The sequence below is a fragment of the Carassius gibelio genome, chromosome A17 (assembly GCF_023724105.1).
Source record: "Carassius gibelio isolate Cgi1373 ecotype wild population from Czech Republic chromosome A17, carGib1.2-hapl.c, whole genome shotgun sequence".
NCBI classification, from domain to species: domain Eukaryota; kingdom Metazoa; phylum Chordata; class Actinopteri; order Cypriniformes; family Cyprinidae; genus Carassius; species Carassius gibelio.
In genome coordinates, this window is record NC_068387.1 from 4,452,302 (window position 1) to 4,467,235 (window position 14,934).

Consider the following 14,934-nt stretch of genomic DNA (forward strand, 5'->3'; position numbering starts at 1 on the left):
TGTTCATTCATTTTTATTATTATTATTTTTTTTTAGAAAAGATACTTTAAGAGCACATAAATGGTAAAACTATTTTAAATTCATGCCCCATGCATTATTAATGTTTTATGATGACTTTATTTACATTTACATTTAACCATTTAGCAGACGCTTTTATCCAAAGCGATTTACACATGAGAACAAAGTGGTTAAATTGTTAAGTGCAGTTTATGTATCATAGATGGTCAAGATGCAGAAAGTGTTTAAATTAGCAACATGACATATTGTGAAAGATTTTTTTGTTGATGTCAGTTTTGTTTTGCACTTCTGACAAAAAAAATAAATAAAAACAAAATAAAATAAAAAATAAACTTCCCTGCTGCATCGCCCAGTCATTTTGCACCCTAGGCAACTGCCTATATCACCTATGCCATGGGCCGGCCCTGCTCTCGTTAATTACTCTATGAACATGAATCAGTGGGGTGAGCTAAACAGGCAGTTAAAGCTGCGGTAGGTAACTTTTGAGGCTCTAGCGGTTAATAAACAGAACTGCTTGCATCTTGCAGAAGAACATTGTAGCCGGAACTACTTCTCTCTGTTTATTGTCATGATTCTGCCCTCGTGTCATTGATTTTTCCTAGTCTTGAGGCAGGATCATGGCAGACCCGTGTTTTGTGTTCAAGCACATGGCCTTGTCTTTGGGCCATGTGCTTGTGTTGTCTCGTTCCCTTGCCCCGCCCCCCTTGTTAACCTAGTCGTGTCGTGATTGCTATCTGTGCCACCTGTCGTGTCTTAATTGTTCCCCTATTTAGCTTTCCTAGTGTGCTCTGTCTTACGTCGGTTCATTGTGTTCCTCACCTGTGATTATACCCTGGTAACCCCTTTGAGATATTGTGTCCTGTATAACCGTGAGTGTTTACTTGTAGTTAGTGTTCTCTAGTTTTGAGTCTTTGTTTATCTTGTCTAATCAGTCCTGTTTAGTTATTTTTGTGTCTGCCCTAGTCCTTGTTTTCCCCCTCGTGGGTTTTGTTTTCCCCTTTTGTATTAATAAATCCTGTGTGTAACCCGATCCCTGTCTGCACTTGAGTTCCTCCCTTGCAAACCCTGACAGTTTATGTCTATGAAGAATCACAAAGGTACTGGGTTACTCCGCCGCGGTATCCCCGAAGCAATCTAAAATAGTCAGAATATAAACACTTATTATAGGTGCACCCTAGTGATTCAGGACAAGCTAAAAACACGGTTTGGAAAATGGATTCATGGTGTACTCTCTTATTATATACATTTTTCTACATTTTGAGCACAAACAAAGTAACGGACCGCAGCTCTGATTGGTTGATTTCTTACCGGGAGCGATGTATTTCTGCAAGTGGCAATAGGACACTGGGAGGAGCCAGAGGAGCTTGATTTTTACACCGATTATCTGTCTCATATTCTACTGTCAGGATATAATGACAGGTTTAACAAATATGTAAAAAATATATTTTTTCAAAAGTTCCCTACTGCAGCTTTAATTGTTATGCTTACACGCAGGGCCGTCGCTAGTGGGGTGAAAGGTGGTGATGATTATAGGGGCCAATGGCTGAGGGCGGACACTGAATTTGTCTCTTCTTGCTCTTGTACCGATAAATACATACAAAATGATGTCAAAATACTTGTCTTGTCTCGGTTATGTCTTAAGTGAAAGTAAACGGTGGAGAAAGAAATCGGATCTGTATCATTATAATGGATGCATTGTCTCTTAAAGTGACCGCGCCTAATATTCGTTTTAATTTAATCCAAGAAAATTGAAGATAGAAAATCACTTACTGTTCTTGACTGAATTACTGAGTAGTTTTAACAAGAATTAATCCACAACCAGACCGAAAATTATTCAGAACAGCAAAATAAAGAGAACTGTGAAATATTATCCAGAAAAATTCTTCATACTGTGGACTACCAGTTAAATTGATAAAAACTATTTGGGACCAAAAAATATTCAGACACTTTGACCTGACTATGTTTTGCTTACATGTTTTTTTCTTTAATTGCTAATTAACCACAGACTGAACAAAATGAAACATTGCTTGGTAATTGCTAAACAAAGTATTGATAGTTGTGTACATGCTGTAGTGTCACTCTAACAGTTGTGTGAAGTTTTGTTTGATTGTAATCAATTACATATCTCTCTAACAAAGTTATCTGATATTATCAAGATGAATTTGTTCTGACACAGTTTAACTCTGAGTTATTGTTCCATTTATTACCATGTTCTAAACTATAACAAATAAAGTGTGACAATGTAAGACATGTTGAAGGTATCTGAATACATTTTGGTTTGACTGTATATTAGATTTTACAGTGAAGACTTTGCAGTGCTATTTTATATTGTATTGTTCAGTTTCTGTACTTGGACACCTACAAACTTTAACAAGCTTAAACATTGTGAAAAAAGCACAAATAAATAATTAGAAAAAAACATACAAATTTTAAAAGAAAATTAAACGGCCCACTGGTACAACCACTGGTCAAAAGTATTCACACTCATTCAAGTAGAAGTTGTTACGATCATCAGCTGGAGTGCCCATGAACTCTATAGGGCACTCCACTCTGGACTCTGGCATCTCCTATTTCCGTTAACCACCAGATGTCACCATATAATCACTTGGACACTAGCACCCTTCATTCTGTTGCACCACACCCAAACTACATTTCCCAAGAGTCACTACATTTCAATAATAATTGTATTATTGAAAAACGTTGCAAAGTCGTCAGCTATTAGAGATGAAGCACGAGGGGGAGGAGGAGGACATAGAAGTGAGGAAAATGTTTTAAAAAGCATGCAAGAGCTAGATGAATTGTTAATTTTGTTATGGTAGTATGTCCTTTTAGCAGAGGAGACATTAGCAGAGAAAGAAGATAGGAGTGACTGATACACAATAAGGTCAGTAGTATTTTTGGACTTGCGCCACACCCTTTCAGCAGCTCTAAGCTTAGAACGGTGTTCACGTAGAACATCAGATAACCAAGGGGCAGAAGGGGTGTTACGGGCTGGCCTAGAAGATAAGGGGCAAACAGTGTCTAAACAAGATGTAAGAGTGGAGCAGAAAGTATCAGTAGCACTGTTAGCATCCAAAGAAGTGTCGTGTATAAATAAGGTCCAGTTGGTTGCCTGATTTGTGAGTAGCAGTAGTTGTCATTCAATTAGAGATGAGCAGACCAGTACCTCCACCTCTTCCAGTCAAACGGGGGGAGTGGGAAAATGAGAAATTATTGGAGAGTGCTGCAGGTGTAGCAGTGTCCTCTGGTTTGATCCAGGTCTCTGTTAGGGCCATGAGATGAAGCTTTGAATGACTAATAACAGAAGTAATGAAATCAGCTTTGTTTACAGCAGACTGGCAATTCCAGAGACCAATAGAAAAAGAAAGTAGTATATTAGCAGACATAGGCAAATTGTGCAGGTTGTTAAGATTGCGCTGTCTACATTGTGTGATGCAGAGGTGGAAAGTAACAAATTACATTTACTCGCGTTACTGTAATTGAGTAGCTTTTTTGTGTACTTCTACTTTTTAAAGTAATTTTTAAAATCTGTAATTTTACTTTTACTTAAGTATATTTAGTTTGAAGTATTGTACTTCGCTACATTTTAAAACACATTAATTACTGAGTAAAAAAAAATAATAATAATCTGTGCTTACCTAGAGACACCAAACTAGCAGCTTATAAAATCTCGACATCAACCCTTCGCAAGCATGTAGAGGTAAGCTAAATAATTGCAACGTTGCATTGGTGGTTAAAATTAAGCTTTGACATTTTAGCAAGAGGTTTTGCACAAATTAGCCAAAAAGACTGGTGCGGAGTGTGCGATATATCTGGGATATATCGTCTCCTATAATATCATTGTTATTTAAAAATGTGCGCGCGCAGTTACAGTGCGTTCTTTCACTGTGATTCAGTCTGTTAAAATGCATTTAAACTGATCATAAAATTGAAGATATAGGGGCAGAAAATTTAAATATATAATTTTCATATAGTAAATCAAAATCACACAAAGAATGCGTATTTTCCTCCAAAAATCATCATGATTATATATATATATATATATATATATATATATATATATATATATATATATATATATATATATATATACATATTTTACAACAGGTCAGTAAACAAGTTAATTAAGAGACTTGCGTTTTAGATACCATATTGCCTGTTTTTGCTCTATTTTTACAACAAAAAATAATTCCAAACATAGCCACCAAAGCACAGTTTTGCATCTCTGAGCAACATGACTGATCAGTTCCTGAATTAATCAACCGTTTAAATGATTTGGTTCAATCGCAATGACTCACTTATTAACAGTGACTTGCTGACACATACTGGCCATTTTAAGTTCACAATTAAAGTATCTTTTGATTTTTTTTTTAAATAATTTATTTCTTATCATTTCAAATGAGTATTCAACATTTTATGTCTTGTATATCAAAACATTATTCATGCATTTGCAACTGCAGGTTAAATGCATTCTTGTCCTGCACTAAACAGTGTGTAAATACATCTAAATGCCACTTCCGATGAAGCTTCTGCATTTCGTCTGCATTGAAAAGATAAGTTTGTTGATACTGATTTGCCTGGTAACAGCCCAAATGTCTTATTATTCTAAATAACTGATTTCTTTAATTAAAAACAACTAGTTTGAGATTAATAGGCCTGTGCCAGGGGTGTCAAACTCAGTTCCTGGAGGGCCATATAGCCCTGCAGAGTTTAGTTCTAACCCTGCTCCAGCACACATATCATGTAGTTTTCAAATAAGCCTAAATGATTAAATTAGCTGGATCAGGTTTGTTTAATTAGGGTTATATCTAAACTGTGCAGGACTGTGGCCCTCCAGGAACTGAGTCTGACACCCTTGGTCCCATTCTTGCCTCCCCATCACTGTTAAAATGTAAAAAGTAATTTTCTGAGTAAATTTTAAACAAGCTACTTTTTACTTTTACTTGAGTAGATTTTTAGACTGGTACTTTTACTTGTACTTAAGTAAAATTTCATTCATGTAATGGTACTTTTACTTGAGTAGAATATTTTTGTACTCTTTCCACCTCTGGTGTGATGCATGATTTACGAGTGGTAATGATAGTAGGGATCTGGAAACACATAGTGAGAATTGGTTATAAACAACTGAAACAGAAATGAAACAAGGAGAAAGAAAAAAAGATTAATCAAAGCAATACTTATGTTCCCTGCCAGTGTCCCTGCCCAGTGGAGTCGCACGGTAGAGTCGATGGTCTTTACACTGTATCTCTATAAATCACTCTGATATTTAGTTAAGATGAGTGCTGTCTGTCACTGTCTTTAATCAGTCCTGTGAATTACTGTATTCTCATTCTTTATAAAGTAGCAACAATGTTGTTTGTAAAGTACAGTACTATGCAAAAGTCTAAGGCACATTAGTATTTTCACCCCAAAAAATTGTTTTAAACCAGTTATTTATATATTTTGCTGTAGTGTGTCAGAAGGATATATCAGTTTGCCATCAATATTAATAATAATATTTTGCGATTTTCAATGCACAAGCAGTCTGACAACGGCAAAATGAATGTTTGGAAATGTACACTGTTATTTTCTACTGACGCACTGCCCCGTGTCACTGTTTAGAATGGGAATTTTCTCATGATTTACAAGTAGTTAAAAACTTTAGGGATATTGTTAGTAATCAGCTGGACAAAATATATAACACTAGCCTAGTGGTTTTGGGATATTTTACTGCAAATATCTTACAAATTGTACCTTTAAAAAAGTATAATTTAAGTATCCGTTCATTCATATGTTAGTGTTAAGGGCTAGATTGTCGCTGGAGAAAACAGCTGTGGTGTGATGAGCGTTGACAAGAGAAAACTTTACAGTAGATGGGAAACCGACTGCTCCCTCATGACCTTTTGTAAACTGTATTTATGACACAGAACTGCACAGATACATATATTCTAACAATCTATCGATAAACACAAACCTTGTGTCTTCTTTTTGTGTTTGAGTCTGCTCGTGCTGCTCCGCTTGCGGTCTGCGGATTGAAGAATGTGCTGAAAGTCGGAGAGGAGACCAGTCTAACACCTGTTTCATATGGAATTTAAGGGGACCGATTTTGAGGCGATCGCCAATTTGTGTAGTTTATGGAGCTAAAAGCTATAGCCCCGCTAAAAAAGCCTAGCGATGACCATGCATCTTGTGTACATTTCGGAGAACCAGGACAAACATTTCAATTGATCGATCAAGCATTTAAGAGGAATCGAAATGAGGCACCGAAATCTGCATCCTTATTCGGTTCGGTGAATACCAATCCATACCCAACCCTACTTTCAAGAAATATATTTTTTGCTAAACGAACCCAACACTTGGCTATGTCCTGGCTGGGATGTGATGTGATTTGTGTCATGTGCAGGTGCGATGGATCGCGTACAAACCAAAAGGGTGTCAAATTGGTATATGTTTATACCTCCCATCCGACCACAATCAAATTCACTCCATCCGGATTGGCGCCATTTATCTGGATAAGTTTTTTATTTTATTTTTTATATTTTTTTTATGATGACAAGCTGTAATGAAAACAAGCCGAAATGAAATAGCAGTAACTATTTTTAAAATGTAAGGAGTAGAAGTAAAAAGTAGGCTGAGAAATAATTACTCAAGTAAAGTATAGACAAAATTTCTACTTAAGTAAGGTAACAAAGTATTTGGTCTTCATTACTTGACTCCTCTGGGTACAACCTGCACTGGGGCCCTGCTAACCCCAGCTACGGCCCTGTTTACATGTCTGTTTGTTTTAATGTGTTTTTAAACAGAACTATTGATGTTGGATGCTCATACAGTACATGGTCATACCCTTGATTTAGTGCTTTCTCATTGTTTGTTAGTACATGATTTTGCAATAGATGACCATGCTATTTCAGATCACGAGCTGATTACATTCAGTGTCCTGACAAATGTTAACATTACTTGACTTAATAGGGCTGGTTGTTGGTCACGTATGATCACAACAACTGCTTGCACTGAGTTTTCAGCTGTTGGGAGGTCTCCCATTCATCAGACAGTTTGTTTGTTATGATTGGAGTGATGCAGACTATCTAAATTATTTGAATACTATCTCTGCTAATATTTTAAACTCTCTGGTTCCTAAAAATGCCAAGCAACACAAACCAATGGCTGAACCCTGGCTCAGTGAGGATGCTTGTGCTCTTTGACAGGGCTGTAGAAGGGCCAAAAGAAAGTGGAAAAAAGATAAGCTTCAAGTTTCTTATGAAATATTAAGGGACAGTCTGATACAATATCAGAACATGGTGAAAACAACAAAATTTATGTACCTTTCAGGTTTGATTGAAAATAACTTTTACAATTCAAGAGCACTTTTTTTTTTTTTACACTATTAATGCGGCTATTAATCCTTTAGTTGGCTGTGTGACAAATTTCTCCCTTTTTTTGTGGACAAGATTGTAGGCTAGATTTTCCCTCTCCTTTTCAGGATCCATCTGTCCCTCCACTCTTTTCCAGCACCTTGAGTCAGTTTGAGCCTGTAACTCTGCCTGATCTACAAGACATTGTAAGACAGCTTAAACCCTCTGGCTCTTCCTACGATATTCTTCCTCCTAGATTTTTTTACACATATATTTGAGGTGATTTGGCCTACTGTTCTTAAGATTATAAACAGCTATGGCAATGGTTCCAGATGACATGAAGCACTCCATTGTACATCCACTTTTTAAAAAGCCTAATTTATATTCGACAGTGTTGACTAATTTTAGGCCTTCTGTTTTCAGCTTTCTGTTTAATAACAATATTTTTGGGTTTAATAACAATTGGGTTTTAGGAAAAGCCATTCTGGTTAAAGTTCTTAATGATATTTTACTCACTCTTGATGCTGCCAGATCTGCTGTGTTAGTGCTGTTAGATCTGAAGGCAACATTTGATACAGTTGACCACTCTGTTTTGATTTCCTGTTTGGAGCACTAGGTGGACATTCAGGGTAATGCGGTCAAATGTTTTCAATCCTATTTTAACAACAGAAGGTTCTCTATTGAAACCTCCAGCAAATAACTCCCACTGTTACTACAACATGAAACTGTTTAACTCCATTCAACTTCAAGCAATCACTGATCACTGGGGAAATTAATTGACATATTTGTGGGATATCCTGAGTCTCTGCATGATGCCAGGGTGCTGTGGAACAGCCCTGTGTATTCTGGCAGTATAAGTCCATTCTTGGGGATGGTGGTTATCCTTGTCTGAGTGCACCCATCTGCCTCATCATCCCATACAGAGAGCCTGTGCAGAACCCTGTGCTGTTTGCTCTACAGTAGCTCAGCAAATGCATGGTTAACACAATGAAACAGAGTTTTCCTGAATCTAATGCTCACATTTGAAAACAAACGTGTCCATCCTCGCAATGTATCCACTTTGGGGAAGTCGTGGCCTAGTGGTTAGAGGGTTTAAGTCTTGGGCCGGTAATACCATGATTGAGGTGCCCTTGGGCAAGGCACCGAACTAAAACAAAGCCCAGATAACAGTCAACATGGCTATACAAAATACAAAAGACCTGTGGTAGGTAGGACAGACAGAACAGAACAGGGCTTAGCTGAACTGAAACAAAACGAGAACCCAGAACAATGGACCAGCACATGATAGAAAACACAAGGGGAATAGATAGGAGAACAAAGAAAGAAGGTAACGGGGGAAAGCAGGTGAGGAAAATATCCAATAATCAGGTATTAAGATGGGCAGGGTTAGACAATTGACAGGAGAGCACGCGGCACCAATAAATCATGCTCACTCAAAGGCCATCTTGGGCACACCGGAACGTGGTCATGCAGTGGTTTGATACAGCTTGAGCTGCCTGATGGGTTACAGTTTTCTTTGTGGAGACTCTGTGTTTGATAAGCTCATAAAATATTAAAACTGAATTCAATATTATGTGTACAATTATTTTATGTCATCATGGTATTGTACATTTTTTGGAAACATTTTGACTAAATGTTTTATTATTTAACCTGTTAACTGTCACTCACGTTTTTGAAGATAGACATGAATGTGCATGATACAAACCTAAATTTGTATAATTCATGACTGAAAACATTTTGTAACATGATTTTGATGTACCATTTACATGGTAATGCAATGTCTGATTTTAAAATGGGTTTTGAAGGATGGATTTTGAGATTTTATGTTTTCAAGTGATATATAACTTCTGATGATTTCTAAAAAGTGATAGGGAAAAAGGCAACAAGGAAGTCTTTTTTTTAAACAAAGCTCCTTTTGTAATGTAGATTTCTGAGGGTGCACTCTTGTCATAAATTCATCTATTACTTTTCCTACATAATTTTTAACAAAAAATATTGGTAAAATATATATTTGGGAGTCTTAGACCTTTTCAACGATATATAGTTTGTCTAGATTAGATTAGATTTGATTGTAATATAGTATAGTCAACGTAGGTGTCCCGTATACGGGACGGGGTGACATTTAACAGGTTAAAGTTTATATTCTTCATAAACCTGAACCACTATGACACATAAGATTATAACATGCAAGAAATTATGCTTGTGTATCATTTTATTGTAGTATTTGCATTTCCACATGAAATGGATTACATTGTCAAGTCATTTTGAAAGCAGAAGTTCATCTAAGCAACCTTGAACTTGACATTGTAATAGACATAGTAACCGTTGTTGAACATGTAAAGCCTCTGATCAGTGGGATTGTAGTCCAGATACATGTAAAAGTCCTGGAACTTCTCAAAGGGAATGCTAATGTAGCTTTCCTCATTTTTATTGGTGTCATAGGTGTAAAAGATCTCCTCAGTTTTAGTGTCTACAGACCTTGTGGCATACAGAACCCCACATATCATGAAAGTGTTTCCTACAGATGGTTTAAAAATACTGGTCTGCCAAACCTCCTCTACTTCAAATGACACTTCATTGATCTTCCCTAAAACCAGTTTACCCTTCGATCCGTCCGTGGCGTAGGTTACCCACAGGCCGGACTCATCGGCTGCAAAGTCCAGGTTCTGGTTGGCTGAGTAATGATATGAGAATTGGGCACTGGCCGTAGGAATCACCTTGTACTCAAGTTTTACACTAGTCATGTTGAGCTTTCCCATAGCAAAAGGGCTTCTGAACTGATAGTACAGGGTGTTTTCCCGCACAATGTAGTTGTTTCCAGTGCCTCGCCAATCATATCTATTTTGGACATAAAGCTCATGTGTCTTATAGCCCTGTCTCATGATCAGTTTGTAGTAGTCAGAGTACTGTGTGATTCTGCTGACCAGAGTGTTGCTAGAGCCGGAGTACCAGTACATGTTTTCAGAACCAGGCAGGGGATTTGAGTCTTTGCCCCATCCTCCATACTTATAACCTGCACTCAGATCTGCATTCAGCTGGCTGACGACAGGCTTTCCCAATCTGAGAATACCTCCATGCTTACAAGACCCTAGGAGAAATCATTGAAAACAGTGAATTCTAAAAATAAAGTTAAAAATAAAAGTTAATTTAAAATTTGTTTGTGCAACATTTTTATACCGTATAGAGGGCAATGGACGATTGTGTTACATAAAATTGTTATATACACTACTATTGATATTCTAATAATATGTACAGCAGTAGACTTCTGAAAAGTCCCCTTTGAAGTTTTAGTTTTTTAGTTAAGTGTAATTTCACAAACTAACTGCATGTTTGTAAGAAACAAATCCTTAAAGACGTTTTAAATTTAATCCATTTAATCACATGAACTTTTTTTTTCTCGATATTTTGTAACACATAAAGGTACATTAAAATACAAAAGAAGAACAAAAACTAGGCTACTTTCGTTTTTTTCCTTCTTCTTGTATAAAGTAAGGAAACATACAATATACATATGTAGATACAGGCTACCTGGAATACATAAAGTAAGAGGAATGCTTCCATATTTCACTAGAAAAATTCAGATTTCCAGGATTTCAGTGGTAATGGGAACTTGGGAGTCAGTAACATTTCAGTATTACAGTTACATCATCTGACTACACTCATTTTTTTTTAGAAGAGTAATAAAAGCTATTTAGTCTATGACTTAAAAGCCTGTGACTTGAATTATTTATTTAAAAGAGCCTGAGATAACAAACAGCCCCTATTCTAGAATATTTAAATGAATATTTCCAATAAATAAAAATGGAGATCTGTTATTATTCGTATATGTGTGCAATACTTAAAATTTTATTAAAATACATTTTCAGAATTATGTTTGTCTCTTTATGCACAATGTAAACTTAAGTAAAAAAATTAATCTTAACATTCACTGAAAATGAGTGTTAGTCCACCTATTTCTCACCTATTTCTGCATTAGAGAAGTCATCCTTATCATCTTGGCATTTCTCCAGTTTCCTCTGAAGTTTGGCGAACTCGATGCGAATCACTTCTAAATTGCTGCGGTCGTAGCTCTCCAGTTGGTCAACGATTAAACTCATATTGCGAATCTTACAAAGAAAACAAATTAGACCCAGGCAAATACTACAATGGCATGATGTTTTGTGTAAGTTAAGGAAGCTTCACCTCAATGTAGAGACTCTCGAAGGCCGGTGAAGATGAGTTCAGAGATGCTTTCAGTTGTGTGACCAGAGCCTCAAACTCTCTGAGCTCAATGCGGAGCAGCTCAAACTCCAGTTTGATGTACTTGTCCGGTCCGCTCTCCAGACTCTCCACACGAGTTGTCAGGTTGGAGAGACTGCCGAGAAGAACTTCCAGCTGAACCTTCAAACTACTGATCTGAGCATGTGAAAAAGAAATGATAAGAATTACAGCAAATGAGAAAAAGGTGATAATATAGACCAGTGCTTCTCTGCTGGTGGGTTGCGACAAAAAACATCTCAGACTGCCACAAATCTGAATAATAAAAGTAACCATGTACTGTAATAATGTGTTGCAACAGCAAAATGCATAAATTTAATTTACTTCTAACAATGAGAAGGAGAATATGTCAAAGGTCATTTGTCCAATCACAAAATCATGTCGTTAAATCAGACAGATGAGCATGGACAGAAAATGTGATGCAATCAAAACCATCAACAACACAGGATCAGAAAACAAACGAACAAAAAACACAATGAGGATGAACATAGTCTGTGCAATTAAAAAACCCACAGGCATTTAGGCACCAAAAATATGAAAAAGACTTGAATCACACTTCTGCTCATTACAAAAATATTAATTGTGCTAAAATAATAAAAAATTTAATAATACAAATCAAAAACTAAATAGCCTAATGTACTGAAAGGGATTAAAAAAATCTGAATCACTAAAATATTAACAAAAATTTTAATCCTTCATGGTTCAGGGATTCGAGTCAATATAAAATTGGCATCCTGAGCAAAACTGTTAATCTGGACTGTATGAACATACTATACCTTGATGATCTGGAGCTTGACCTCTACAGACAGTTGATTCGAGGTGGTCTGCATCTGCTCCACACGGTCTGCTGGGAATGAAGTATCAGGCAGGAACACGTAACAGACACACTGTCCAAACTCCCCGACGGAGCCTTCCACACTGCCAGAGCCCCAGTCTTCTAGGGACTGGACAACAGGAAGAAAAACAGCATTATAGCTGAATTCTTTTTTACGCCTGAGACCATTCAGCATTGAATCAAAACTGAGAGCAATGAGGGTCAGAAGGACTCTTACCAGCCAGGAGTGAGCAGGAGCCACAAGAAGCAGTACAAGCAGCAGGAGATCCATCTTTTTTAATCATGTTTCTCTTTCTCAGCTACAGCCTTATATACAACATGTTATCAGTACTAATCTGCAGCACATGTCTGTTTCTCATCTGTATTGTGGTTGAAATCCAACAAATGTATGATGATGTAGCTTATGCACACAGTTCATGTTTGCTTAAGACATTTTATTGGTGGACAACATGAGATGGTGAATTATTATAACACGCAAATTCACAATCGACCTGAGAGGGAACGTTGTTTACAAAACCTGTTAAAGGTATTACGTGAAGTATAAAAAAAAAAAAAAAAAAAACTTGCCATGACTGAGCTGCTGGTGTGTTCTACATTTCTATCCATCTCTCTGTCCATCCAGTCATCTGTCCATGCAAAACTAATGCATTAAACTCTTTGGAGTGTTTCAACTGACAGTGCACTCACCCACAAGACATTTTCAGTAAAAAACAAAATGTATTACTGTGGTTCAGGCGCTTTAAGGCCTTTACGACATGGATGCTGTTGGGGTCTAAGCCAACCCCAAATGCACGGCTGATACCGGAACATATCAGCGATGGAGAATATGCTCTCTCTCTCTCTCTCTCTCTCTCTCTCTCTCTCACACACACACACACACACACACACACACACACACACACACACAAACAAATGGAATTGTAAAATAAATATATTAACCATATTAATCATGCTCTTTCACACACACACAAACATGCACACACATTTTGTCGTGGATATAGATATTTGAAATAAATGACAGGTAACAAAATGCTTATTAAAGGTCTCCATATATAATTTTCAGGTATTGATGTGATCATAAATAGTTTAGATATAGCAATTTTTATGATTTTATTTTTCCTCTTATAGTGCCAACAAGTGGCTAAACTTTGCTATCTCTCTCTCTCTCTCTCTCTCTCTCTCTATATATATATATATATATATATATATATTTTTTTTTTATTATTATTATTATTATTATTATTATTATTATAAAAAAAAAAATAAAAAAAATAGGTTGTTGAATCATTTTATACATGGCAACAATCCGAGATACACGTTTTGTTCAGCTAGATACAGAATATAATGGGACAAAGCATTTTGATTGTGACCTGTAATGTTTTGTACTTCTGTACTTATTATAGCACCACCTCTGATGGAGATGTGTGTGCACCTGTGGTGGGGGAGATTAGGGACCATCCTGCCAAATTTGGTGTTACCAGTAATTACTGTTTTGACTAGCCAGACACTTTTAGGACAGAAGAAGAAGAAGAAGAAGAAGAAGAAGAAGAAGAAGAAGAAGAAGAAGAAGAAGAAGAAGAAGAAGATCAGTATGAAAACAGTTTAGGGTAACATGGATTACAGTATTGAAGGGAGTGAAATTATTTGCTTATTAAATTAATTCCTTGTGAAGGCAATAAACTCAGGAACTCAAACTAAATAGATGCCATGCCGCACACAAAACCATAAAACAATAAAACTGATCTGGAGAAGAAATCTTCAAAGAGAGCAAACAACACCTATATCTCCCTTTCTCCCTCTCCTCTCCCCTTCTGCCTTTGACTCTCAGTCTTCTCCTCTAAAAGCAATAATATCCATATGCCATGCTGTATTTTGTTAATATGTTGTTTTTTCCACTCATGTTTTGTATCATTTCAAAGGTCTCTATGCGATTGGTAAAATGGTCTCAATTTCACAGTAGTCACTTGTATTATGAGAAATACTGAAAACGTTTGTAGATTTATGTTCTGCTGAGGAAGGGCTGTGTTCCATTTGAGTGTCTGTAGGAATGCTTCCAAGCCAGGTGTGACCCTGGGGCCACGAGAACCTAACAAGATCTTTATGTTTTTACACCAAATTTGAAGATTTCTTTGTGTCTGGTCTGAGAATATAAGGGGAAGTGACAAAACATTACTTTGGGAATCTGTAGTCAGAAAAACCCCATGCAGTGTGTGAGAGTCTCTGGAGCTCTGATCCAGAACTCTCGTTGCTGTGTGCCTCTCTGCTGTCAGGTATGATTAAAAGATTTAACTGTGTTAAACACATTGGGATTTCAAGAATACTCAAATATCTAAATTAATAAACAATGGATATCTGAGCCCTTTACTTTCCTTCTTTTGTCTGAAACCGAGGTGTAGCCCCCACGAAAGTCCATAAAGTCCACAAACAGCTAAACACACTAAAGCAGGGGTAGGCAAGTTCAATCTTACTGAGCTGCAGTCCTGCAGAGTTCAG

The 14,934-nt window shown here is 36.8% G+C and overlaps 1 protein-coding gene across 1 annotated transcript; it reads right to left on the bottom strand.

The window, feature by feature from the left end:
* Positions 1–9,543: 9,543 nt before the first annotated feature.
* olfm4.2 (olfactomedin 4, tandem duplicate 2) lies at positions 9,544–12,780 on the bottom strand. The gene is made up of 5 exons (XM_052619730.1): positions 12,659–12,780; positions 12,383–12,550; positions 11,532–11,744; positions 11,311–11,455; positions 9,544–10,437 (listed from the first exon to the last, which is right to left on the bottom strand). Exons 1-5 carry the CDS (start codon positions 12,710–12,712, stop codon positions 9,632–9,634), a joined length of 1,386 nt encoding a protein of 461 aa, XP_052475690.1. The 5' UTR covers positions 12,713–12,780; the 3' UTR covers positions 9,544–9,631.
* Positions 12,781–14,934: the final 2,154 nt, after the last annotated feature.